Source organism: Vipera ursinii, assembly GCF_947247035.1.
Source record: "Vipera ursinii genome assembly, chromosome: 3".
Taxonomy (NCBI): domain Eukaryota; kingdom Metazoa; phylum Chordata; class Lepidosauria; order Squamata; family Viperidae; genus Vipera; species Vipera ursinii.
In genome coordinates this window covers 151120780-151148141 of record NC_139516.1, presented here as the reverse complement: position 1 = coordinate 151148141, position 27362 = coordinate 151120780, and the positions used below count along the sequence as shown (strand labels likewise).

Genomic DNA, 27362 nt, shown 5'->3' with positions numbered 1-27362 from the left:
GTGCAGTCCAAAAAAAAAAAGTGGGATTAAAAAAGTTCAACCAATCAATTCAAATATGCAGGGCAGGTGCATATCTCACCTTGGCTCCACTCTTCAGTCAAACCCTGTTCTGCACATGCGCGCATGTACACATATTTTTTGCGGCTCCCAGTTTTTCCTTTTGTGAGGGAACCGGTTCAAAGTGGCTCTTTCACTGTTTCAGGTTGCTGACCCCTGCCCTAGGGAGCAATCAGGGAGTCCCGATTGCCATTTTTCTTTACAAACAGGGGTCTCCAACCTTGGCAACTTGACGACCTGTGGACTTCAACTCCCAGAATATGTCAAGCCCAGCCAAGCCGTCAAGTTGCCAAGGTTGGAGACCCCTGGCTTACAAGAATCTCCTCCACTCTTATTATCTCCCCTGGCGCAGACGACTCTCGCAAGTACTTGGGAGTTCACCCTGCTTAGACCAGGATATCAGTGGTGCTGTTTGGCCCTCTTGCCCCTAACCCTGCAGGTGCCACCATCCCTCCTTTCTCGGGGATCAGGTTAAGGCAGGGGTGTCAAACTCAATTTCATTGAGGGCCACATCAGCATTGTGGTTGCCCTCAGGGGGCCGAGTGGGTGTGGCCTGGGTAGGCGTGGCCTACTGGGTGGGCATGGCTAAAGTGCGTATGGCCTACTGGGTGGGCGTGGCCAGCTGTACATGTTCGCATCAAGGGTGCCTATGAGGGTCTGGGCAGGAGTGGGACAGATCTGAGGGTCTCTGGCAGAAGGAGGGTCTCTGGGCCAGGGCCATGGCAGTGGGGGCCGTTCCCTCACTGTTTCCAGGATGGCTTCGCGGGCCACATGAAACCACTTCGCGGGCCGGATCTGGCCCCCGGGCCTTGTGTTTGACATGTCTGGGTTAAGGGAAGCCACAGCTCCGCACGATCTTCTCCCGAGAGGTCCCTGGCAGGGCTTCCAGGTTGCCTCACCGGGTTTACTACAACCCCCCCACCACCACCACCCTTGCTCCCGAGCCAGGTGCGTTGCCGTGGCAACGGTGGACAGGAAAAAAAAAAAAAGGCCAGCATTCTGGGAGCAGAAACCCGCGGCCGGGAACCGCCACGCCTTCCTTGCCGCCTCTCTTTCAACTTGGGGAAACATGAGGGCGCTTCTTGCCCGTGGCCGCCACGGCTCCGGCACCACCCCGAAACCTCGGTCGCCCCTGGGGAGAGCTCACGGTGCCCAAAGCTGAAGCCCTGGTAGGCGGAGAGGAAGAGAGAGAGAGAGAGAGAGAGAGGGCGGCCGAATTTCTCCCGGCTTGAAAAAGAGGCTTCGGGACTTTGCTGCGCTCAGGTGCCTCGCTCGCTTTGTCCCTCTCCGCTCTTTACTCGAGCCGGGACGGCGGTCCTGGCTTGGCGCGGTTCCCTTCCCCTCTTCCCCGTCCCCGCATTTGGTGGCTTTGGAGGGCATTCTCACCCAGGCAAGCGCCTGATTCTGCAAAGTCGACGGCGTGGTCTAAGGTGGATGGGAAGCCGCCTCTTTTCTCCTACTTTGACAGTTACGGTAGCTCGTGGGCGGGAACGGCAGAGGGGCTTTCGGTCCCGTTGGCAAAAACCTCTCTCCTTTGGGAATCAAGTTCCAAGTGATCGAAATTGGCGGTGGTGAAACGCAAAGACCCTCTTGGGAGACATAAGAGGGGGGGAAAGTGTGTTTTTGCGTTTGGTGTGTGTGTGTGTGTGTGTGTGTGAGAGAGAGAGAGAGAGCAGACTGAGTGCGTTTGCAGGAAGAAAGGAAACAGCTCATTTTTTTTTGGGTGGTTGGATCCTGCTGAAGATCTAATAACATTGTAGTAGCATCAAAGCAGCCTTAGGCCTGGTGTTCACTCAGGTGTGTGTCTGTGTGATGTATGTAGTACAGGGGTCTTCAAACTTGGCCCTTTTATGACTCGTGGACTTCAACTCCCAGAATTCCTCAGCCAGCTTTGCTGGCTGAGGAATTCTGGGACTTGAAGTCCACGAGTCATAAAAGGGCCAAGTTTGAAGACCCCTGATGTAGTAGGACGCATCTTTGCAAAAAGTAGAGAGAAGTTTGGACTAGCAGGTTGGCGTCCTATGTTTTCCTTCTTACCTTCACTCAGGTGGTGGAGAACAAAATCTGAATGAATGAAATGGGCCAAAATGGAGACTATAGCCACATACCTTGAAACCAAATTACAATGAAATGTAGTGATCTTGAGGTGATTCAGTGTATGATAAATTTGGAGGGTTATTTGTAGGGAACTCATAATTTTTTAATGTTTCCCTTTGTAAAAAAAAGCACCCCTTTCTGTTAATATAAATTGATAAATAGTATAAGCAAAACCTTTTCTTCTCAATATAATCAGTTTTGGGAGTGGCATTTTAACATGCTGGTAACCATGGTACCCTTTAACTTCAGTATAAGTGAATTGTATAATTGAAATCATTTTTAAGACTGTCCCTTTCTGCTTACTGTTTAATCTCTTCAGTAGAAGCAGTGAAGAATGCTAATATCTCATTCTACTGTCTTATTTTTTTCACTTTTTATTCCATTGAAAAATTTCCATTTTAATATGAACATTTTCTAAATAAATTTTGCAACCTCCCAACTATTGTCCCTATGTGATTTTTCTATCCTTTGCCATTTTTTGTGCTTCTGCCAGCTGCTATTAAAATCACTGTAAATTACATTATGCATGTGTTTTAATATTTGATAATAAACACTTCCTTTATTCTTCCATCTCTGAATTTCATGGTAGGTTTCTTTAGACAGCCACTTTATGGCTATTTATATTTTTAAGTGAAGAAGATAAGCAAAACAGAAAAGAATGAATAAAAAGACAAGTGAAGATGTGATACTTAATTGCAAATTTTTTAAAAAATGGGTTTTCTGGGGCTTCCATAACAACAGAGTTGGGGAGGGATGTGGTTTCTTCATTATATGCAATAAGCATTTCTGCTTTGCATCTTTACTTTGTGTGAATATGTAGGGAGAAGGATGACTTTACTATTCTTAAGAGACTGGCAAGAATTGGTTGCCTAGCAGAAGGACTCTTCGAACTGTTATGGAACTGAAACCTTTGGGAGAACTTAAGAACCTCCCTGTTTTTTTAGAAATAGAAATACTATTGGCGGTTGCTCTGGCGTGCCAGTCAGGCTGTAGCTGTGTATGCAGTGCCTATACTGCAAACTGGAATTCAAAGATAATTGTCAGAGAAAAATAGTGAAAGAAAATAAATTCTGTTCTTCTTAAACCTACAGGTTTGCAAACCACTGTGTTCATTACCAACAGGACCCAGGACAGGAGAGTGCATAGACGGCTATGAGTAGTCCCAGTGCCAAGCCAACATGTCTGTCACAGCCTGTGGTGAAGAGTGTGACGATGTATCGCAATGGAGACCCTTTCTTCCCTGGGCGGCGTGTTGTTATCCATGAGAAGAAGATTTCCAGTTTTGATGTCTTTCTAAAGGAAGTGACAGGTGGTGTGAATGCTCCTTTTGGGGCTGTGCGGAATATTTATACACCCCGTGGTGGGCATCGCATTCATCAGCTAGATGAGATTCAAAGTGGAGAGCACTATGTTGCTGGTGGCAGAGAAGCTTTCAAAAAACTAAAGTAAGTAGTCATATATTTATTCCAACCAACATGACATAGAAACTGAAATGTGCAATCTTTTATATACAAGTCCTCCAAGGAGGGGTAAAAGCATTGTTTTCCCTTAGATTTAAACGTTTTAACTAAACAATGGTTCATAGGCCCAGTTCCCCAGTCTTTCTCTTTGTCTTTCCATGTATGTATCTTTATCTCCCTATACATTTTTTTTCTTTCAGAAATGATGGAATATTTATGTGAAAAGTACCTTTCCAACATCATTAACAATTTTGATTAACTGAATTTTGATTTAAAGCTACCGTTCAGAAGCAAGCCATATATCTTTAATGTCAGGGGTCCTCACTTGCAGTTACTATGACCAATAAAAAAAGAGTTCGTAGATCTAGTCCTAAATCTCTGAAAGGTGCCACATTACCTATTTTAGTATACATACTAGAGTGACTAAAAGACAAAAGAGGACTGGTAATAGTAGAGGACTGATAGCAGTGGAACACACTGGTATGACAGACTTAGCTTGTCACGCAAGCTACTCCTGATGAAAGTTCATGGATCATTAACAGAACATTTACAGCACTGAAGCCAAACTACAATTCCCATAATTTGTCATGGGAAGTAGAAATGGGGCTTACTATAAAATAATGGAAACCAATATGAGTTTAGAAAATAGGTATGCTTTAGTATAAGTTTACCCTTTGTTGCCTGCTTTTAGAAGTAAAACTTGCTGACGTTCTTGTGTTTTTATAATATGTTTTTAACAACTAATGTCAGAGGTAATACATATGTACTGTATACACACAAACATGCCTTTTGTTAGTTCCATCCCTGCACTTTGCATTGTCTTTGGTTTAAACACTATTGCCTATAACCTTCTCCTATGGCTAATTAATTCTGGTCTAGTTAATTATTAAGAAAAAAATTCCAAATTCTGCAGAAAATTATATTTTTTAAATTAAGCAAGTATAGTACATTTCATCAAATTACAAGTATATGTTTATATATAATAAAATATCCTAAAATGTAGAGTACCCCCATGATCATATAATATTATTTCCTTGTCAGTGTTAGTTGCTGGAATCATAAATCATATTAAGCTTATAATCACTATAAGGTGGCTTATTGGTTAAGCACTTGTCTAGTGAATGCACTGCAAAGCCACCCAAAGTTGTCAAACTTTTGTAGTAATTAAAAAAATATAAGGAAATATTTCTAAACAGCCTACTAAGAATTGAGTTTGTCACATGGGTATAATGTTTTGGTTGGTTATTAGGAAAAACCATGAAAATAAGAAAATATAAGACAAGAAGAAAAAGAATATTTTTGTAAATATAGTATTGAATAGCTGAAACTTTATAAGTTTTTTTTTCATTTTATGTTAGTATAGAACCTCTTTTGTTTTCTTGTTTTTCAGCTATTTGGATATTGGAGAGCCAAAGAAAAGACCGATGGAAAATAATAATGAGGTAGTGTATTTTACATATTAATATAAATATATTATACTTGAAGTATAAACAAAACAAAATTTTATTGATTTAGATTTCAGTCTGCTCTGATTTATTTGGAAATAAAAGGGACATTTCTGAGCAAACGTCTATAGCAGGGGTCCCCAACCCCCAGTCCGCGGACCGGCACCGGGCCGCGGCTTGCCAGCAACCAGTCCGCACAAACAAGCAAAGCCCCATCTGTGGGATGCAGGTAACACACAAAACCACGCCCCCTCCGGTCCACGGAAGAACCTTTCTCCACAGAACCAGTCCCTGGTGCCCAAAAGGTTGGGGGCCTCTGGTCTATAGCTTTGTTTTATAAAACAGCTTTTATATATTAGATTAAAGCTTAAGATGGTTTGTTTGCTCTGATTTACTGAGATTTGTGAACACAGATATTTTTGTTTGCCCATGCAGCAATAGTTAAACAAGTAGTGTGCTGTCTGAGCTCAGCAATATGCTCTAATTTTTAAAGAGATTTGGAAAGCTAAAATCTAGAAAACTGCATTGTCAAACCAGTCTGATGAATAGATGCTATTTTTACAGCTTTTGTATCCTGTGCTCCTGCTCCCTGCTCTGTATCAAGCTAGAATATCCATCTCTGAGATGGAAACATCCAGACGATCACTAGATGGAAGCTAAGAAATGGCTTATTAACTGTCTAATTTTGTGACAGGTGTTAAAAATCTGTTTTCTTTATTTTGAATACATTTTGGATAATGTATTTTATATAATTAATCATTTCCAAAGCTATATCATGTTAGCTGCCTTTTTCTCAGCTAACATTTCCCAAAGGATGTATCTTTCCTAGGGAAACTAAGGTGCCCGCTCCATGTTTATCACAGTTGCTATTTTTGTGCACCTTTTCTCCATTGGAACAACTTTCTGACGCTGAAATATTCAAAATATTTCACAATGTGCTGAATGAATTTTTTAAAAGATTTAAATTGGAACTTTTAAATCATTGTAAACTAACAGCCCTATCTTTTCAATATATATCCTGAAATAGTATTTTTTCCAAAGTTGGAGGTTATCAATGTACTTAATATTACTTAATCTGCATTTCGTCTGGGGAAACAAAGCCATGTGTTAAAGATTTGCATAACCTTTAATGATCTCTTAACTTTTCTCTCAAGACTGGATTTAAGCAGTGCGCTAAGGCTTAGCTTGTGGCATTCATGATTTACTAAAACCATTGTGGCTAGATTTACAGATGATGCTAAACCAAAATTAAACAGATCAAATTGTAATTTTTGCCTTACCATGGTCACATGGTGCCTTGACTTATGATTGCAATGACTTCCTTCCCAAAGTCTGACTCCATTGTGGTCATAAGTGAAGGACTGCCTGTAGCATATTAGAAACATGTAAAATATATTTTTAAATCTAGATTAGAGTTTAGTATGTCGGTGAACCCCCTTCATGGATTACTGCCTTGTCGTGGCAAAGGGGCTTGCGCAATTCAATGAAGCTATGAGCTATGCCGTGCAGGGCCACCCAAGATGGAAAGGTCATAGCAGAGAGTTCTGACAAAACGTGATCCACTGGAGAAGGAAATGGCAAACCACTCCAGTATTTTTGCCATAAAAACCATATGGACAGTACCAAAAGGCAAAACGATATGACGCTGGAAGATGAGCCCCTCAGGTCGGAAGGCGTCCAATATGCTACTGGGGAAGAGCAGAGGGCTAGTACTAGTAGCGCCAGAAAGAATAAAGCGACTGGGCCAAAGCTGAAAGGACGCTCAGCTGTGGATGTGTCTGGTGGTGAAAGGAAAGTCCGATGCTGTAAAGATTTTTTCTCCATAGGAACCTGGAATGTAAGATCCATGAATCAAGGCAAGCTGGACGTGGTCAAACAAGAGATGACAAGACTAAACATCGACATCTTAGGTATCAGCGAACTAAAATGGACAGGAATGGGTGAATTTAATTCAGATGACCATCAGGTATACTACTGCGGGCAAGAATCCCTCAGAAGAAATGGAGTAGCCTTCATAGTCAATAAAAGAGTAGGAAAAGCAATACTGGGATACAATCCCCAAAATGACAGAATGATCTCAGTTCGAATCCAAGGCAAATCATTCAATATCACAGTAGTCCAAGTCTGTGCCCCAACCACCGGTGCTGAAGAGGATGAAATTGACCAGTTCTATGAAGCTCTACAGCACCTTATAGAACTAACACCAAAAAATGATGTCCTTATCATTATGGGGGATTGGAATGCTAAAGTAGGAAGCCAAAAGATAACTGGAATAACAGGCAAGTTTGGCCTTGGAGTACGAATGAAGCAGGGCACAGGCTGATAGAATTTTGTCAAGTGAATACGATGGTCATAGCAAACACTCTTTTCCAACAACCCAAGAGACGGCTCTACACATGGACATCACCAGAAGGTCAACACAGAAATCAGATTGACTATATGCTCTGCAGCCAAAGATGGAGAAGCTCTATACAGTCAGTAAAAACAAGACCAGGAGCTGACTGTGGCTCAGACCATGAGCTTCTCATTGCAAAGTTTAGGCTTAAACTGAAGAAAGTAGGGAAAAGCACTAGGCCACTCAGGTATGAATTAAATCATATCCCTGTTGAATATACAGTAGAGGTGACAAATAAATTTAAGGAATTAGATCTGATAGACAGAGTGCCTGAAGAACTAGATGAATCAAAAGTTGGAATTAAGATTGCCGGAAGAAATATCAACAACCTAAGATATGCAGATGATACCACTCTAATGGCAGAAAGTGAAGAAGAACTAAAGAGCCTCGTGTTACGTGTGAAGAAGGAGAGTGCAAAACTTGGGTTGAAACTTAACATTAAGAAAACCAAGATCATGGCATCCGGCCCTCTCAATTCCTGGCAAATAGATGGGGAAGAAATGGAAGTAGTGACAGATTTTATTTTTCTGGGCTCCAAGATCATTGCAGATGGGGACTGTAGCCAAGAAATTAAAAGACGCTTGCTCCTCGGGAGGAAAGCCATGGCAAATCTAGACAGCACACTAAAAAGCAGAGACATCACTCTGTCAACAAAAGTGCGTATAGTCAAGGCTATGGTCTTCCCAGTTGCAATGTATGGCAGTGAAAGCTGGACCATAAGAAAGGCTGAGCGCCAAAGAATTGAGGCCTTTGAACTATGGTGCTGGAGAAGACTCCTGCGAGTCCCTTGGACTGCAAGGCGATCAAACCAGTCAGTCCTAGAGGAGATCAACCCTGACTGCTCTTTAGAAGGCAAGATCCTGAAGCTAAAACTCAAATACTTTGGCCACCTAATGAGAAGGAAGGACTCACTGGAGAAGAGCCTAATGCTGGGAAAGATTGAGGGCAATAGAAGAACTGGATGACAGAGAATGAGGTGGCTGGATGGAGTCACTGAAGCAGTAGGCGTGAGCTTAAATGGACTCCAGCAGATGGTAGAGGACAGGAAGGCCTGGAGGAACGTTGTCCATAGGGTCGCGATGGGTCAGACACGACTTCGCAGCTAACAACAACAATGTCGGTGAACAGATTAAAAAATAGAATTACTGTAGTTTAGTTTAGTTTTAGTTTTATTAAATTTTTATATCACCCTTCTCCCGAAGGACTCAGGGCGGTGAACAGGGCATATAATAAAAAATACAAAAATACAAAAGTTAAAATAGAATTAAATTAATGCCCAAAATAAAACAATAAAATATACAAATATTTAAAACCCTAAATTAACTCCCCATCAGGCCAGGCCAGCTTGTTTGAATAAGTGGGTCTTTAACCCGTGCCGGAAGGAGCGGAGATCCGGTGCCATCCGGAGCTCAACCGGCAGTTGATTCCACAGAGCCGGGGCGCCCACAGAGAAGGCCCTCCCCCTGGGGGCCACCAGCCGGCATTCTCTGACTGGAGGCACCCTGAGGAGGCCCTCTCTGTGGGATCGCACAGGGCGGAGGGGAGTTGACGCCGGCAGCAGGTGGTCCCCGAGGTATTCCGGACCCATGCCATGTAAGGACTTAAAAACCATCACTAAGACCTTGAACCTCACCCAGAAGACAACTGGTAACCAATGCAGCTCGCGGAGCAAAGGTGTAACATGGGAGTACCGGGAAACTCCCAAGACAACTCTCGCGGCCGCATTCTGTACCAGTTGGAGCCTCCGAGTGGTCTTCAAGGGAAGCCCCATGTAGAGAGCATTGCAATAGTCAAGACGAGAGGTCACGAGCGCATGAGTGACCGTACACAGGGCATCCCGGTCTAGATAGGGCCGCAACTGACGCACCAGGCGAACCTGAGCGAAAGCCCCCCTAGTCACGGCTACTATATGATCTTCTAAGGTAAGCCGCGAATCTAGGAGGACTCCCAAGTTGCGCGCCCTATCCACGGGGGGTAAAGACTCACCCCCCATAAAGAGAGATGGAACATTTTGAATGTCCCGGGATGCCGGAATGTACAGCCACTCAGTCTTGTCAGGGTTGAGTTGAAGTCTGTTCCTCCCCATCCAGACCCGAACCGCCTCCAGGCAACGGGACATCACAGCGAGGGCATCACTGGGGTGGTTTGGGGTCGAAATAAAAAGTTGGGTATCATCAGCATATTGATGATACCCAACTCCAAAACCACGAATGATCTCACCCAGTGGTTTCATGTAGATGTTGAACAGGAGAGGCGAGAGAACCGACCCCTGAGGAACTCCACAAACGAGAGACCTAGGGGCCGATCTCTGCCCCCCTGCCAACACCGACTGCGAACGTATCTTTCATTCTTTTGAATAATAGCTTTAATTCCTATGGAAGAACTATGAGAAAGGCTAGAACTGAGTTGTTTTATTCCTTGAGTTAAGGTTTTGCCGAGGAACAAATTTTAACAACACTAGAATTGCTGTAGATTATGAAAAGGCCCATCCAGTCCAGATTTCTGTTTCTGGCCATAAACACAAAGCACTCTCCTATGTATGCTTAATAGCAACTGATATTCTATTATTATTCAGAACCATGCTAGTTCTGATTCTGGAGATAGTATCAAATAGAATAACCATGACTAGTGTCTTCTGGTCATTAACTTCCATGTTATTAACATCTCAGGCTCAACCCTGACAAGACTGAGTGGCTGTGTGTGCCGGCGTCTCGGGAAATTCAGATTGTTCCATCGTTAACTATGGGGGGTGAGATATTACCCCCCGTAGATAGGGCTCGCAACTTGGGTGTCCTCCTAGACTCACAGCTCTCTTTGGAAGATCATATAGGAGCTGTGACTAGGGGGGCCTTCGCCCAGGTTCGCCTGGTGCACCAGTTGCGGCCCTATCTGGACCGGGATGCCTTGTGCACAGTCACTCATGCACTCGTGACCTCCCGTTTGGACTACTGCAACGCTCTCTACATGGGGCTGCCCTTGAAGGCTACTTGGAGGCTCAAGCTGGTGCAGAATGCGGCCGCGCGAGTGGTGGTGGGGGTGTCCCGATACTCCCAGGTAACACCTCTACTCCGCGAGCTGCATTGGCTTCTGGTTGTCCTCCGGGTAAGATTCAAGGTGCTGGTTATGATCTATAAAGCCCTAAATGGCATGGGTCCGGGTTACTTACGGGAGCACCTGCGGCCGGCATCAACTTCCCTTCGTCCAGTGCGCTCCCACAGAGAGGGCCTCCTTAGGGTGCCGTCGGTGCCCTGGCGGCCCCCAGGGGGAGGGCGTTCTCTGTGGGCGCACCAGACCTTTGGAACCGTTTACTGGTGGAGCTCCGGATGGCTCCCGACCTTTGCTCCTTCCGACGTGACCTAAAAACATATTTATTTGAACAAGCCGGCCTGGTCTGATGGGTTTAGGGGTATTTTAATGTTATTGTATTAACGTATTGAATTGGGCTGTAATATTTAATTTTTTTAAAACTTTTATATGTTATATTTTATTGTATTGCTCTGTACACCACCCTGAGTCCTTCGGGAGAAGGGCAGTATAGAAATTAAATTATTATTATTATTATTATTATTATTATTATTATTATTATTATTATTATTATTATTATTATTATTATTATTATTATTATGCTATCTTTGTAATCTTTTCACTGGTGTTGTACTGTTCTTCAGGTTTGCTCATAGAGAAGATAAAAGATTTATCTAAACTATGAGCTAGTTCCTTTAGTACTAATAAGGCAATTCATTTTGTCCTGTAGATTTAAACTCATTTGCAGTAAATACGTAGGTAATCTTTGACTGGGTTTCTATCAGTCTCGTCTTCTTTCTGCCTCCTCTTCCTTTTCTTCACAATTGCCTCATGGAAGACATGCCCTCTTTTTAGAGAAGACTGAATCAAAATAAATGTTGAATAGTTCTTTATTTTTTTATCTGTTGGCAATTTTTCATTTTCCCTGAGCATCTACGTACTGATTTTCCCCCCTCTTCCTTTTGCTCTGAACATATCTAAAGAAATCCTTTTGGATTTCTTTTATATTCTTTGCAAATCTCAGTTTATTTGAAGCTGTAACTCTTCTGATACATTTCTACAATTTTTAACGATCTGTACATAATCTTCCTATAGGTATCTTTTTTAAAAAATTATTTCAGGGCTCCAATAAATCTTTTGTGCAGTTACTTTGTCTGCCTCTACTGTCCTACATTCTTTTCCTCATTAGGATATTTCCAGCTGTGTTTTTAATATCTCCTTAGAAACTCTCACCAATCTTGAGCTCCTTTTCCAATTAGCTGCTCTTGCCAGGGAATCCTATTTATCATTGCTTGAATTTGTTGAAATATGGTTTTTTTTGAAACTGAACTATGTGTTCAATTACATTCAGCTTTGGTTTCCTTAAAATCAGGAATTCCATTGTTATATGACCGCTTTCCTCTGAGCCTTCAGGTATTCTTGCTTTCTTCTTTAACAGTGAAAGCATTCCCTTTGGGTTATCATCAAGTCAGGAATAGCTCTTCCTCATCCTCTGAAAGAAAAGCCATCAGTAAGAAAAGTAGGCAATTCTGCAGAATATTTAGCAGAGTTTAGCTTCTAGTAGTTATCACGAAGCTTCCCATTACTACTACTTGGAAACATCTGCAATAATTGCTGTTGTACCAATTGCTTTGTTTTTGTTTTGGATTATAATTTTATAATCTTCCCAGAGGATAATTGTTAACAGCCTGACTATAAATATAAAGACTGTAAATATATGTCATTCCACAAGTACAAAAAAAAGTTGCCGCCTCGAATCTTACAGAAACCTCTTGTTTTGTAAGATGCCAGAACAACAATTTTCTTTTTGTAAGACAATTTTTTTTAAAAAAATGGCATTCAAAATAGTTGTTGTTTCATGAACCTTTTGTGTTTTTTTAAAAAAATGCATTTTTTGAACAGCACTGTAAACAATAAACAAGAAAATATTGTAATCTGTACAGGAGAGAGAAAAAAAACACTTGATTTTTATATGGTTTGAATAATCCAGCTCTTAACTACTGCATGTTTTTGAAAATGTAGCTCGTTAAGTTGTTTGGTAGTTAGTATCTTGGTAACCTAATGAGCACTGCAAGACATACACTGTTATTCTTTTGAAGTGAATACCTTGAGGATTCAATGTACTGTAGTACTGACCAGAATGCCTGTGAAAACAAAAATGTTATTTCTAGTTTACATGTGTACTGATAATTGTAATTGTGTCTGAAGAGATGATTCCAACCTTCAGTAAAATTGCATATGCTGATTTATTAATACACAGTACATTTAGAAAATCATAGTAATTTCAACATGTAAAGTACATCTCATTACAGTGGACTTGTCTGTATATTTATTTATTTAGAAAATTTATATGGCTGTCCAACTAACTCACAGTGACTTTAGGTAGTTTACAGAAATAAAACTCCAATACAAAACTCAATAAAGCAACCTAGAACTAAGAAGAATTTTCCTGACAGTTAGAACAATTAACCAGTGGAACAACTTGCTTCCAGAAGTTGTGGGTGCTCTAACACTGGAAGTTTTAAAAAAGAGATTGGACAATCATTTGTCTGAATTGATATAGGATTTCCTGCCTGAGCAGGGGGTTGGACTAGAAGACCTCCAAGGTCCCTTCCAACTCTTCTATTCTATTCTATTCTATTCTAGTCTAGTCTAGTCTAGTCTAGTCTAGTCTAGTCTAGTCTAGTCTAGTCTAGTCTAGTCTAGTCTAGTCTAGTCTTTCTATTTCTATTTCTAAACCCCCGTCCCTTTGGTAACAAAAAATCCAACCACTTAATGAGCTCCATATCATGTTGGGATCCTTAGGCCCATTAGCAAAACCATGTCTTCAGGTTGCCTTTCGAAAGAGAGCCAATCTTATTTATGTAGTGGTGATGTTCCACAGGAAGGGAGCCACGTGAAGAAGGCCCTTCTTCTTGGTCCCATCAGATGACCCTCATTTAAGAGAAGGGATCCAATATATATCCCTACATCTTTGTTCTGATGGGTTGAATAGATATCACTGGGGAAAGATGGTCTCTTTGAATAACCTGGCTCCAGATCAGGGATTTAAAGATAACAACCAACACCTTGAATTGAACCTGGAAGCAAACTGACAGCCAATGCAGAATAGAAATATCCAACTCTTGAGGTAGAAGCTTGAATCTTGTACTGCTTTCAGAATAGGTATATGCTATATATGTTATATGTGGTATATTGCGAAGTTATGACCAAGGTGCTAAACATATCATTTTGTTTTTTATCTTGAAAAACACACAACATGATTTACAATCTTGGTTAATTAACATCACATTATGATACCATAATCAAAAGAGCTGAAAAATGTTAATATATTAATACTGTTAATTTAACATTTAATTTAACATTTTCAGGCCATACTTTATAAACTGAGTTTACTTTACACTTGTGTTTGTACCCTATTGATTGGATAGTTATGGAAGGTATTTATTATACAGAGCAAAATCATTGAAGAAGTTACACTTTTTTGCACCTTATTGATTGACTCAGAGCCTTAATGAAAGCCCCCAAATGCTAAAGGCTGAAGCCTGAGAATGTGAGAGTAATAATTAATGATTTTTTAATTTTATTAATTGTTTTTAAATAAAAAATAATTTTCATTTCTGAGCAATGTATAATATTGAATTAATATTATACTTTATTAATATTATACATTATTATAAATTAATATTATACATTAATATTGAAATGACAGCATCAAGAAAACATTGTTAATAAACATGATATTGAGTGAACTGCATAAAACTTTATATACTATATGCGGTGTATTGCAAAGTTATGACCTAGTTGCTAAACATGTTTTTTTTTTTTTGCCAACAGTTATCTCTGGAAGATGTAAGTGTCTATACTGGCTATTTATACGTTTATTATTAAAATATTGCCGAAATATTTGACAGTCTATATGGCTGCATGTAAAGCATCCAACTCTTGAAAGCAGAAAGTAGAATGTAAACACCTAAAATAAAATCAGGATGAATGTCATCACATGTCACTATGAGTAATGTCTGACTATATGTGCATAAGTTGAGAATTGTTAATGACTTTCCTACATCCAATCAGTGATGTAGGCTTTTGTATGCATAGTCCCTAGGAACTGCTTTTTCACTGGGAAACTGATTTTAGACCTTTCTTTTCCCCTGCACTCCTCTCAAGAACTTCACTTTGCAGTTGTAGACAATTAATCACAGCTGGAATTTCAGAACTCCACAGCATGCCAAGGATATCACTCAAGTTGATATAGATGTGTGCAATACAGTATATTCCTACATCTTTTTATTTGAAGGGTTTTAAAAGTCTTTTCTATTTGTTGGCATTTATTTTGGATCTGCTGGGCTCATACTGGGAAACTGTGATTTTTTGGTTTTACTGTAGCTTTTCAAACTGAGGTCTGGTGAAAATATTTAATTTTTTTTTTACTTAATCACCTCTGCCCATGAAAAATGAGGAAAAACCCTGGCATGAATTGTTTAAACTGTACAGGTAGTCTGCGTTTAGTGATCATTGTTGAAACTGGTAACTTAGTCATTAAGTGAAGTGCTCACTAAGTGAAACTATGACTGTGTTTAAGATCTTACTTCACAGTACTTACTTTGGTTTACAGACCTTTGAAGGTTGTAAATGTGAGAATTGTTCACAACATTTCTTTTCTGTCACAATCATAACTGCAAATGGTTGCAGTATGAGACAGTCACTAATTGAGGATTACCTGTACCTTTATTTACTGTTTCTGGCAAGGAAGTTAAAGTCAAAATTTAAAATAAAATATTGAATCAAGCAAACTCTTTTTTAAATGAATATGTCATTTTTAAAATGGCAGATTGTTTGAAAGGTCATTTACATTGGTAAACCAAGTTGGTTACTGCTAAGTTTGTAAAGCCGCCCTGAGTCTTCGGAGAAGGGCGGGATATAAATGGAATTAAAATAAAATAAATAAATAAATTAGTGCCTTGGTGGAAATCTACCAGGAAATACCATGGTTATAGCTACATTTGGAGCTAAAATAAGCAGAAGCCATTAGCAAACTATTTCCACATTGTGGTTGAGTAAACTGCTTGCAGGTGTCCATAAAGTCACCAGAAATTGAACTACTCTAGAAAGAGAACTTACTTTTGTATCTCAGATATTGGAAAAACACTGCAAGTTACTTTTGGGGTTAAACTACTAACTAATATACCTACAGGTAGTCCTCGACGTACAACCATTTGTTCAGCGACTACTCAAAGTTATGATGGCACTGAACAAAGGGACTTAGGACTTGTGTCTAAAGTTATAGCCTTTGCAGTATCCATGTGCTCATGTGATCAAAATATGGGCCCTTGACATCACCCACACTTACAACTACAGGGGTGCTGCAACTCCACCCTCCCTTTCTGTATGTCCTTTGTGGCACCTATTGCCCTATGCTCTGTTGCCCCAGCTCACCTTTACTGTTTTCTTGTTCCCATTGCTAATGAGACATGCCTGGCATGGCTGCTAGGCCATGCCAGGACTGGCTTTGCATTGTAAAGAAGAAAAAAGAAGCTGTTTTTGCTTCCCCCCACCTCTTTTTCACAATGCAAAGCCTGCACTAGACCCACCCAGCAGCTCTTTGCAAAGGGGCATGTTGGCACGGTGCATTCGGGGATTGCTTCCAGGTTCCCCCCTCCCTTTTTCACAGCATGAAGCCTGTCCCCAGTCTGGCTCCGCAGCCAGGCCCAGTAGGCCTTGTCAGCTCTGGGATAGTAAGAAGGCAGCGAATGTCAGCTGGGATAGCAGTGGACAGGGCACCAGAGGTCTTGAAGTGCCAGGTGATGTAATGAAATATGAGCATGACGTTGTGGGATGGTGGGAAGAGATACTGCCCAGGAAACAATCTCAGAGAGGCAGGACCCCAATAGATTAACAGTGAGAGAGAGAAACTTAGGAAGGACCTGCCGTAATTCTTTAGGGCAGGGGTGTCAAACTCAATTTCATTGAGGGCCACATCAACATTGCAGTTGCCCTCAGGGGGCCGGGTGGGTATGGCTAGGGTGGGCGTGGCCTACTGGGTGGGCGTGGCCAGCTCTACATCGTTCGCATCAAGGGTGCCTATGGGGGCCTGGGCAGGAGTGGGACAGATCTGAGGGTCTCTGGCAGAAGGAGGGTCTCTGGGCCAGGGCCAAGGCAGTGGGGGCCGTTCCCTCACTGTTTCCAGGATGGCTTCGCGGGCCGCATGAAACCACTTCGCGGGCCAGATCTGGCCCCCGGGCCTTGTGTTTGACATGTCTGGTTTAGGCAATTACAGTAAAATGGCGAGGGGTTTGTACCTTCAGACTTGCAAGATTCTGTTAATGTAGCTTCACAATAAAGTAGAATTAGTTCATCTATTCGTGTTTCCTATATGGTTTACTTGGGCGGTCCGACAGGTAGTAAGTGTGATTTGGACTAAGCTGTGGTGACTGAGGTTTCCCAGACTATGGAAAGCAGCTCCAGAGCTATCCGGTTCTGGGGCTGCTTGCCATCCTGCATGTAGGGTGTAGGGCAGCCCAGAGGGCAAAGATGAGGAAAAGGTAGGAATGGCTTGGATGTCCTTGGCTAATGACTGGTAAAATTTGCTGAATAATGGCAATAAGGTTTGCTGGGATTGCAGTTGCTAAGCAATGTGGTCACCATGAAGAAGACCATATTTGTAGGGCATGCTACTCTATACAAATTGGAAGCAAACCCCACACTCAATAATGAAGATGTTATCTACTTGTGTAATGCAATTCAGAGAGAATCAAGAATTCCACATAAAAAAATAAAACATAGCCAAATCTAATTGACAGCAACACCATTATTCATTTCTATCCATACCTTATTCTTGGAATCTATCTTTGCTTCCATCATGTCCATCTGTGACTTTGTAAAATGACTTTTATTTTTTAGAATTTATATCTGTCTCTTTGAGAAGCTCATCAGCTCTCTCCAATCACAACTTTCTTGGTTTTTCCCCTCTTCCTCTCAATTCATTCAGTCATTTTGTGTGTACAGTATATAACATAACATAATATGATATGATATAAGTATTGAAATGCAATCCTGATTTATTGTCTCTGTAAAACCAAACTCAATTTACTTTTTTTGTAATGGTCATATGACCATTCAGTCAAACATTCATTTAGTACACATTTATTCTTAACCCTACTGCTTCATTGTTGACCATATTGCTTCATTTTTGACCCTATTCAATCTTTAATAGTCCAATTAATTGCAGTTACCGGTATGTAATTTCCCCCACTCCTAATTTTTATGAAACCTAATTAGAAATGACAGTCATCTTAGATGTCAGAGTTGTTTAATCTTCTCCCTATCATCCATTTGTCTACTGAGTATCTTATAGTTTCTGCTTCAACCTCACTGAAGGAAAGACACTCAAATGTGTGGGATAGGAATGAAATTTAGATCAGGCAAATGATTAACAGGACTAAAGAATTCCTTTCTTTTCCCATGTTACCAGTTTCCCCCTTAATATTTCACTTTTGTGCAAGCTTTTCATTAATGGAGAGAGAATTGCACAGAAAATGTAACTATCTATGCTGGTTCATAAATAACCTATGCTGACTGTAAATGATCTAACAATATAAAAATTAAATTTTGCTAGAGAACAGCACCAGAATGCCTTATTGGCTCACTGGACTTATCATATGGATTCCTTCTTGTGCTTAGGAATGCTGATTCTCAGGCAAGATAGATGTAGGCAGGCAGGCAGGCAGACAGACAGACAGACAAGATATATGAGTAGTTACTCTGTCTGAGTGTATGCACTTATGCATTCAGCACAAGAATTTGTTACAGCTTTTTTTGCACCTACTTGGTTGGTACTTGAGGATTAATCCATAACCCTTTGATCTATAGAAATTATATTCTTAGTACCAATAGATAACTTTTCTAAATAATCATTGAATGGAAGAAGTGAGGGATAACCTTATACTTGATTTCTGTATATTCCACTGATTTTCTGAAACAGATCATGCATGTATATAACCTGCAAGAGCTATCCCTTTGCATGAATCTATTACCCTGCTTGGCATGATCTTCAGTAATGGGGAAAGAGATAATTTTTCAAGGTGTATCTGTTTCAAAATAATCTATAGAAATTATTTCATAGGAATTAATATCATTGGGAAATCAATATAAAAAGACACAAGTCATGCCTTTTCTGGGAGAACCTTGTATATATAGAGTACCATCACAGAAAAGGATTTCTCCCTTGTAGAGATCCAGCTCTCCTCCTTTTGTGATAAAATGTGGAAGAGGGTTGTGTTTGTAAATTCATGGCAGCTGTGTTTTCATTCAGTATCATTTATATTGAAGAATATCAGGTTTTTGAAACATTTTGAGATATGTGGGGAATGGTAATGAAAGAGAGATTGCTGTAATCTGATAATTTGTTAATATAATGGCATGTAAGAGTGAAAGTAAGGTAGGCAGCAAAGTGAATTGCAAAAATATCCTGGGGAAAGATGGCAATAGAGTATGAATGGTAAAGAGATACACAATACTGCTGTCAAAGCAAAAGCATCCAATGTTTTATGCATAGTAACGAGAAATCTGGCTTTGAGGCCCATGTTCCTTCATGTCTGCTCCTTGAAGTAAATTTCCCAATTTATCTATGATTTGTATGTAAATTATATTTATTTTTGCTCCCTTATTATATTCTTGCCCTTTGGTTTAATAATCTTTGTAGTAAAAATAAATCTGTTGTCTTTAAGAGTAATAATTACTTCAATTGCAATGGGAGGAAAATTGTATGAAATCAAATGTTTCAAAAACACTGTTTTGAACAAACATTGCCCACTTTCTAAAAATATATATATTTGTTGACATACATTTTGCTTTCAAAACAAAATTAAAGCTGGGATTCCTAGAAGATGAATTCATTTTTTTGTATTCTAGAATAAAAAAATAGATATAACCTGTCTCATACACATACGCGAACATAACAGAAGGACAAAGTTGGAAGGGATCTTGGAGGTCTTTTATTCCAAACCCTTCTTCAAACAGGAGACCCTGTACACATGGCTGTCCAATCTCTTAAAAACCTCCTGTGATGGAGCACTCACAACTTCTGAAGGCCAACTGTTCCACTTATTAATTGTTCTGACTGTCAGAAAATTTCTCTTTATTTCTATATTGGATCTCTTCTTGGTAAGTTTCCATACACTGCTTCTTGCCCTGTGTTCAGGTACTTTGGAGAATAGGTTGACTCCCTCTTCTTAGTGGCAGCCTCTCAAATATTGTGCTATTGTGCTATCGTGCCACTCCTAGTCCTTACTCTTTAGACTAGAACAGACATGTTAAACACAAGGCCCGGGGGCCAGATCCGGCCCGCGAAGTGGTTTCATGTGGCCCGCGAAGCCATCCTGGAAACAGTGAGGGAACGGCCCCCACTGCCTTGGCCCTGGCCCAGGGACCCTCCTTCTGCCAGAGACCCTCAGATCTATCCCACTCCTGCCCAGGCCCCCATAGGCACCCTTGATGTGAACAATGTAGAGCTGGCCATGCCCACCCAGTAGGCCATACGCACTCTAGCCACGTCCACCCAGTAGGCCACACCCACCCTGGCCATACCCACCCGGCCCCCTGAGGGCAACCGCAATGCTGATGCAGCCCTCAATGAAATTGAGTTTGACACCCCTGGACTAGAACATACCCAATTCCAGCAACCGTTCTTTATGTTTTAGCCTCTAGTCCCCTAATCATCTTTGTTGCTCTTCTCTGCACTCTTTCTAGAGTCTCTTTTTATATCGTGGTGACCAAAACTGAATGAAATATTCCAAGTGTGGGCTTACATCACACTACATGCTACATTTTGAATGCAAACACTTGAATTATAAAACATGTTTTGAGTTTTAGTACATTTTAAGGTATTCCATTTGGTATCTAAATGTTGAATAGATAGTTTTTTGAGGAATGGAATGAGGTATAGGCCAATGCAATGCACTTTACAAATCAGCATAACTTTGCAAATCTCAAATGCCCCAGTCATACCATGTACTCCCATAGGATTGCCTTATTTTAGAACCTGTTGTTTTCTAGAAACGCTAAGGCAGTCTGAAGTATTAATGATTTATTATTAGAGACTTGTCTAAAAAGAGGTTTCTGCAATATTTATATTTGTGATACAGAATTTTCCAGAAGTATTTAAAAATACTACACCATCAATAATAAGTTCAGATAATTTATTACTAATTAAGAGCAAGGGGTTATACTTGGACTTTTACTGGCAAGCTAGGAATCATACTCCAATAAATTGATTTGTGTGTATGTTTGTTTGTGTGCGCGCACACGTGCTCGCTCACACACTTTTGAATCGGTATTGACTCCTGGCGACTACCTGGACATTTTTTTTCAGTTTTCTTCCCTAGGTTTTGGAAGTGTTTGCCGCTGCCTTTTAATTTCTAGGGCTGGGGGAAAGTGAGTAGATCAGGAGCAAAAATATTGAGACAGGACGAACACTAAGTATGATTTTATCCCAATTAATTTAAACATTATTTACATTAATTAAATTCAGTTAATATGAGTACAGTATTTCTTGCATACTTATTCTATTATCATATGTTTATTCTGTTATATTAAAATAATAAATTGAGAGCAGTTTTTGAAAGGACTCTAGGGAAATTTCACATTCAAGGCTCTTGTGGGTACTGTTGATGTATGTGTAGCTTAGACAACTGTCTTCTATAATATGTTTCCTTGTTGAGACAATTTGTTAGGTTTCATCAGCATGGAGAGAATATAATTGCACACTCTTGGGAATATTTTGAGTGACTTGTTAATAGCATAGCTCTTCAATATATAGGACAAAGATTTTTGAAAGAGTCATAAAAATGCAGAGTATATAGAAAAGTGTGGTGAAATCTACAGCTAGACTGAAGGGAGGTGTTAAGAGGGGGCCAAGCTTAGAGTCTTTGCAGTGCAGGAAGCGGCACAGGCCTGACTTTCCCCAGAATCCCTGAAACCTTATCTGACCATTCCCAAGGGAATGCAGCTAGTCCAATGAGATTCTTGTAACATAGTGACTAACAATAAAGCTTCTGCTTGAGACTTAATCATGAGTGGTTCTGGCTGCTTGTGCCTGACAAAAAAGTATGATTTTAAAGTAGTGGTACATCCCAACTTTGTCAACCAAGTTTTTAAATGGTTTTTAGAATAAGTGGGCAGTTTGAATCTCTTATAATTGTACATATTGGTTATTGAATATCTCCAAAGGCCTCTCAGCATTGGATTTTTGAAAGGATTGAAATTGGAAGCATATTTATTGAAAAAAATCTGTTTTTAGAATACATATATAAAAGTGCTGATGCTATATGGGTTTTACCTTTTGTTTCTAGTAATTAGTACCGAAAAAGATTTTAACTATGGATAGCTATCAAATGGGAGAATATCTTCAAACAAAGAAAACATGTTATGTAATTTCCTATATATTCCCAAAAGCTTATTTTACGGTATTTATTCATGTATGTGTTTAAAGAACATAATTTTATAAATTAATAAAGATGAAAACAATTCATATTTATATAGACATCTAAATATATAATCCTGAATAATATAGTATTATTTGTATAATTTTCAGGTTTATGTTCTGCACAAAATCTTGGTTCCAAATAAGGAGCTTAGATCAAAAACCAATCAATTTCAACCAATTAATCTCAGCTACAAATTGGAAATTACTATGCTTCAAAGAAGAAGCAGCATGGAAGAAAAAAACTGATTTATTTCAACACTAACGAAGCTAAAAAGTTATGATGTCAATATAAAAATCAGGGATTCAAAACCCACTGGGTTTCAGAATTCTGGAGAAGTTAAACACTGTTTTGTGGCAGTTCTCTTCTAATGATTACTGTACAATAGAGGAAGAAAAGCATGGACAGGCAGTTCTTGGTTAATGATAGAAACTGGGACACAGATTTCTGCCACTAAGTCATGGGGCCATAAAGTGTGATGTGGCAATCATACGATGCGAGATGCAAATCCTTGTTGACATTGTTAACTGAATCCCATTGCTTGTTATGTAGGACCCATCCTTATCCAAGCTGGCTTGGTCTCTCCCAGCCCTGAGCCTTGGTAAGGTAAGGGACTGCCTGCTCTTGAACTCCCTTCAACTGCCTATCTCCCCCACCACCTGACCCTTTGGCCTTCCATCTGCCTGCTGTCCACAACTTTCCTCAACACCCAGCTCTGCCCACCACACTTTGTACCACTACTGTGAACCAGCCAGGGGCCCTGTTTAGACATCATTCAGGCCCCCTGTTTGTGTCCCATCCAGGGTCTTCTTTCACACAAAAAATGCTTGGCATGTGAAAGAAAGATTTAAGGCTGCTGGCATGAAAAAAAGGCACTGGTGACAACAGAGATACTGAATGCTGGAATGCCAAAGGACTTCCTGGGCAGAGCACAGAAGAAACCCCAGCTGCACCATCATGAAAGAAGTCCCCGTCTAGTACCGTAGTTGTGTGCTATGTGGTGGGCATAAGTGGTGATGGGCAAGGCTGGGTGGTAAGGGAAATTGACCTCAGTGGAAGGCAGGCAGCCAAAGGGTGGTCCTAATTGCAGGTGGGTCTGAGTGGGCTTGAATTTTGTTCATGTGACTATAGGCATGCTGCAACAGCCAGAACCTTGAGTGGTTGGTGAACAAATGGATGAATGTTCAGGAGGACTACCTGTATTCTGCTTTTTGTCAGTTGGAATGCAGTATGAAAAGTCTGAGATTGCTATTTATCTATGTAACTATAACATTATTATTTTTTTAATTCCATTTATATCCCGCCCTTCTCCGAAGACTCAGGGCAGCTTACAAGCTTAGCAGTAGCCTTCATTCTATGTATATGCCTGCTTATTAGGGCTTTCACACACACACACAAGCGGCATTATTACAAAGTCAGCTTAATTGCCCCCAACAATCTGGGTCCTCATTTTACCTACCTCGGAAGGATGGAAGGATATATAGTATTTAATCATACTATATATAGTATTTAATCATACTATCATACTATATAAAAATAACATATTTAAAATGGGCCTGTGTCTGTATAGTATATGTAAAGTACACATACGCACAAGTACATAAACACAAATCTTGTGATTGTTCCTTTTCTCTTACTCCTTCTGGTTTTGTGTCCTGATCGAGTTCTAAAATAACATTGTCATGCAATATCTTTTCTATTTCCTTATATTTTTGTCTGCTTGTCGTGATTACAGTTCAATAATGTTAGTGAAGCGTCCTTTTTCCGTTTAAAATGTAAAAATGGTTCGTGGGTTCAAATAAAACACAGTCTGAAAGCATAGGTGGAAGTTTTCTTTCCAAATCTTGCTGAGCTGCATATCTAGTAACTCCAATTTCTTATTTGGGGCATAAAGAAAATTGACGAATTAATCTCAGGAATCATGGTGTGTTGAAAGAGCATACTGCAGTTTAATAATTTAATACATATTACATCCAAATTACTCTTAAGCAGCATTTGTAACAGATAGCATATTTCAACATTTTTGAATATAAGAAACTTTAAAGATAAACATAACCTTTTCCAGTTAGTGGCACTAGGTCACAGGTCTGCAACCCGCGCCTCCGGAGCCGCATGCGGCTCTTTCAGCTGTCTCCTGCGGCTCCCGGTCTTCTGCCATGTGCAGTCAAAAAAAAAGTGGGACTAAAAAGTTCAACCAATCAATTCAAATACGCAGGGTAGGTGCATATCTCGCCTTGGCTCCACTCTTCAGTCAAACCCTGTTCTGCGCATGCGCGCATGTAAGCGCATGCACACATATTTTTTGCGGCTCCCAGTTTTTCCTTTTGTGAGGGAACCGGTTCCGAGTGGCTCTTTCACTGTTTCAGGTTCCTGACCCCTGCCCTAGGTCATAGTGACAAATGAGAGAGATGTCTTTCCGAGCCACTAGGCATGAACTATGTAAAACAGCTAAGAAATTAGTAGAACTGACAACAGTGGGAGGGCAGCATTTCTGTGATTGCTCATTCCACAACATCCCCTGGCATATTAATAATGGCACTAATTCACTTCTGAAGCTCAAGTCAATTACGTAGCAACAAGAAAAACCAAAGGCTGGATGAGAAAAGCAAAAGAGAAACCTTGCAAATGCATATCTAAAAGGCAACTATAATTACACAGTGGTGTGCACTGTACCATTCTTTGATGTGCAAAGTCTTTTAAAATACTGATGGAAGAGATTTTTAAAAAATAGTTTTAAAACAAATTAATGTGGTATACATACTTGACTTTCCTGGGTGGGGGTGTCTTTCAGGTGAAGCCAGTTACCCACAGCAGAATTAATGTTTCTGCACGCTTTCGAAAACCACTTCAGGAGCCATGCACTGTATTGTAAGTATTTATTTAAATCATTTATATTCTTATTTTAGCCAGAGAGTCTCTCAGTATAATGTACAGATTAATGAAAAGAGTTCCTGCCCTGCAGCTTACAGCCTAAAAAGACATAATAAAAAAGGAAAAGGTAGTAGAGTATAAAAAACAGAGATTATTCATGTGAAAGTTCTTAACATTATAAAGATGTAAGTAGAATGCTTTTTTCTTTCCTTCATCTGGTGAAATGGCCACTGGGGGTGTGACCAAGTCTGAAAAAATTGACATATAAGCCAGCCTTGCTTGTTTTCTAGTAAGCATGTTTATTGCTGAATATTCAGCTAATTGTTAGTTTTCTATAATTTTTTTAGCCTGATTGCTAATGGTGATCTTGTAAGCCCAGCAGTGCGCCTTTTCATCCCAAGAAAAGCACTAAATCAGTGGGATCGGGTTCTTGAAATGGTTACTGAAAAAGTTACACTCAGAAGCGGAGCTGTACATAGGTAAGATAAAATTGTCTATTACAGATACTATTGTACTTTCTGATACCTTCCTTTGCACTATAACTCAGCAGGAACAGCTTCTAATGGGAATGTGATGTAGAATTTTATATTTCCAACAGATTCTTTGTCACCTTTGTTACTTGATAGTAAGAAGTTCATGAAGCTTCTGTATGTGCATTTTCAGTATTCATTTGTTTGACAGTTGTTGCCTGGATTTCTGCTGGTGAGTAGAGTCCTGTAAGTGATTTTCTGTCTAGAGAAAATCCATAGGCTTTGGGGACATAAAGTATTTTCTGATTACAAAGGGGTGGTTGATGCTAAACATATTGCAGAAGTATGTTTTGGTAGCGATAATATTATGAAGGTACATCTTTGCATTGGAATGGGACAACTCATGGCCGCCGACTTGTCCCGGCCTACTCACCATGGGACAGGTCAGCATGAGATAACTCAAGTAGAATTTCAGCTCACCCCAGCCTTGCGGTCTTCTGCCTTGAGAAGGTTCAGATCTAAAGCAAGACAAGGCCTGCTGCAATTCACATGTCTCTTTCTTGAGTTATCCCCCATTGAATTGTCCTGCGGTGAGTTGGCTGTGGTGAATTGTCCCACAGTGAGTTGGCTGGGGCAAGTCGACCATGGCGAGATAGCTGTGGCGAGTTGTCCTACACCCTTCTTTATGGTGTTAGGGAGAAATCCAGATAGCATGCATATTATTAAGATCTATATAAGAAAGAAAGGCCCAGAAAGTGAAAGGAAATGTTTTATTTAGACACATATGTCAATAGTTTCTTTGCTTTAATTGTTTATTTGTTATTTTCAGAAATGTGCGTTGATTCAGTAAAGGTATTATCTAAATTAAGCAATAACTGGTTTTGACCATAATTTGACATGTTTATCCCCTTACGGCTGAAAGGGGCAGGGGTCAAAATCTTAGTTATAGTCAAAAGAGATTTTCCTTATTCTCTGAGCATCTACTTTAGAACTGAGTTTTTCTAAAGTCAAGTAAAAATTCATTGCTTTCATGGATGTTATGATCAGGCATAGAATCAACAGATGCTGATCAGAAAGCTGTTTCATTGGTGCTGGAGATAATATACAAGAACCTAACTTTTAGATCTTCAGTGCAAAATGTCTATTGTCTTATATTTAAAGCTCAATGCTTTAGCAACAATAAGCTTGCTAAACTCTAAGATATCAGAGATTTCAAACCAGAATGACTCTCTATTCTATACACTTTATATCACTTCCTCCAAACATTAGATTTGTGAAGCTACTTTTATAGTTTCTGCTGTTGCCTTAGACTTTCCCTGCTCATATTTATAGGCTATTGCTTATGTGAGAGGCTAGACAAATTTCTCTAATTTGAGTAATGTCATTTCACTATGAAGGGATTCAGCATGAAAGTGCTTAAAATAGATTAAAATATATGATTTCTGTTAACCTATGAACTGCATCTCCACATTAGATACAAATAGCTTTTTCTTGCTTCATTCACTACACAACACACTCCATTTCAAATACTAAAAATGTAGGAACAGGAATGTATAAACTACCTTTTCATATGGAGCTGGTTTCTCTCATAGGTAGTGGGAAAACCCATGAAACATGATCATATTTGGCATGAAAAGATGATTAGAACTGTTCAAAGAGTATGCAGTATAAGAATGTGCAGGTACTTATTTGGGGTATAAAAGTAGTATATTACCATAATTGTTTTTTTATACTCATCATTATATCATGCTTTCATTTTAAAGAAAAAAAACCCCTTATGAGCAATTTGCAGGAATTGGACTAAATCAGATAGATTATACCTGTGGATTCAGTATAGCCTTTAGTTTGAGAAAATTTTTATGAAATGGACCCAAATTTTCCAAATTTATATCAGTACGGTACCTCAATTCATTTGGCATTTTTTTTTAGTACCACATAGAATAGGTCTCTTTAACATCCTGTTTATCTCATTCTCTTTTCATATCACATTTGGGATGGCACTTATTACCCAAATTATTTATTTTGGTTTATTTTACTGTATTTCTGCTTTTCTGTTTGAA

The 27362-nt window shown here is 39.8% G+C and overlaps 1 protein-coding gene across 1 annotated transcript in view; it reads left to right on the top strand.

Annotated features, from left to right (window-relative positions):
- Positions 1–3306: 3306 nt before the first annotated feature.
- DCDC2 (doublecortin domain containing 2) overlaps positions 3307–27362 on the top strand; it is a gene marked incomplete at both ends in the record, with an annotated part of 41467 nt that continues 17411 nt past the window's right edge. The window contains 5 exons of the mRNA XM_083357382.1: positions 3307–3599; positions 5005–5056; positions 14316–14330; positions 24753–24829; positions 25180–25311. Coding sequence (XP_083213508.1) covers positions 3307–3599; positions 5005–5056; positions 14316–14330; positions 24753–24829; positions 25180–25311 — 569 coding nt within the window. The remainder of the gene's footprint in view (positions 3600–5004; positions 5057–14315; positions 14331–24752; positions 24830–25179; positions 25312–27362) is intronic.